Source organism: Egretta garzetta, unplaced genomic scaffold (genome assembly GCF_000687185.1).
Source record: "Egretta garzetta isolate BGI_Z169 unplaced genomic scaffold, ASM68718v1 scaffold211, whole genome shotgun sequence".
Taxonomy (NCBI): Eukaryota; Metazoa; Chordata; class Aves; order Pelecaniformes; family Ardeidae; genus Egretta; species Egretta garzetta.
In genome coordinates this window covers 1,022,497-1,023,122 of record NW_009258673.1, presented here as the reverse complement: position 1 = coordinate 1,023,122, position 626 = coordinate 1,022,497, and the positions used below count along the sequence as shown (strand labels likewise).

Below are 626 nucleotides of genomic sequence, written 5' to 3'. Positions count from 1 at the left end.
GGCGTAACTCGCCGTGCCCCCGTGGCGCCAGACGTGGCCAAGGTGACGCAGCCCCATGAATCAGCTTCCAAGCCCGTGGGCTTTTTATTTTGATAACAGCCCGTGTGAGACTCAGACGGAAACTGTGTCAGAGCCGTTTCTCTCCCGTTGCCATAAATCAAAACATGTGTTTTCTCCTCACACGTACAGATGCATGCATCTGCTTTTCCTCCTACAAGGAGGTCGCCTCGCTGCGAGAGAACGATGATCACACTGGAGCGAGTTGTGATGGAAAGAAGCTCAGCGCAGCGAAGAGGCGACAAGACAGCCAGGATCCCTGCACCGGGCACGGGGCGTTCACGTGCGCTTCTGAAAAACCCCATTTCGGCCAGAACGCTGCTGGCCGAGGGCGGGCGATTCACAGGGAGCGGCAGACACGGCCCCCGCAGCCCCGTGCCCCTGGGCCAGCGCCTGCCAGGAGGTGCCACCCACAGCACAGGCAGGGTCAGGCACAGCCTTGCTTTGGCTTCTGCATTTCAGTATTACCGCTGCGTAACAAAATAAATGCAACGAGCAGCAGTGGCAGCAAGAGCAGCAGGGGAGAAGCGAGCATCTCCTCTGTCACCGCAGAGCTGGTGCTGGCTCCA

The 626-nt window shown here is 59.1% G+C and overlaps 1 protein-coding gene across 1 annotated transcript in view; it reads right to left on the bottom strand.

Moving 5' to 3' along the window:
* The window catches only part of LHX6 (LIM homeobox 6), an 8,546-nt gene extending 8,184 nt beyond the window's left edge, over nt 1-362 (bottom strand). The window contains 1 exon segment of the mRNA XM_009648844.2: nt 358-362. Within this exon segment, the coding sequence (XP_009647139.1) occupies nt 358-362 (5 nt within the window).
* Between the last annotated feature and the right edge of the window lie 264 nt (nt 363-626).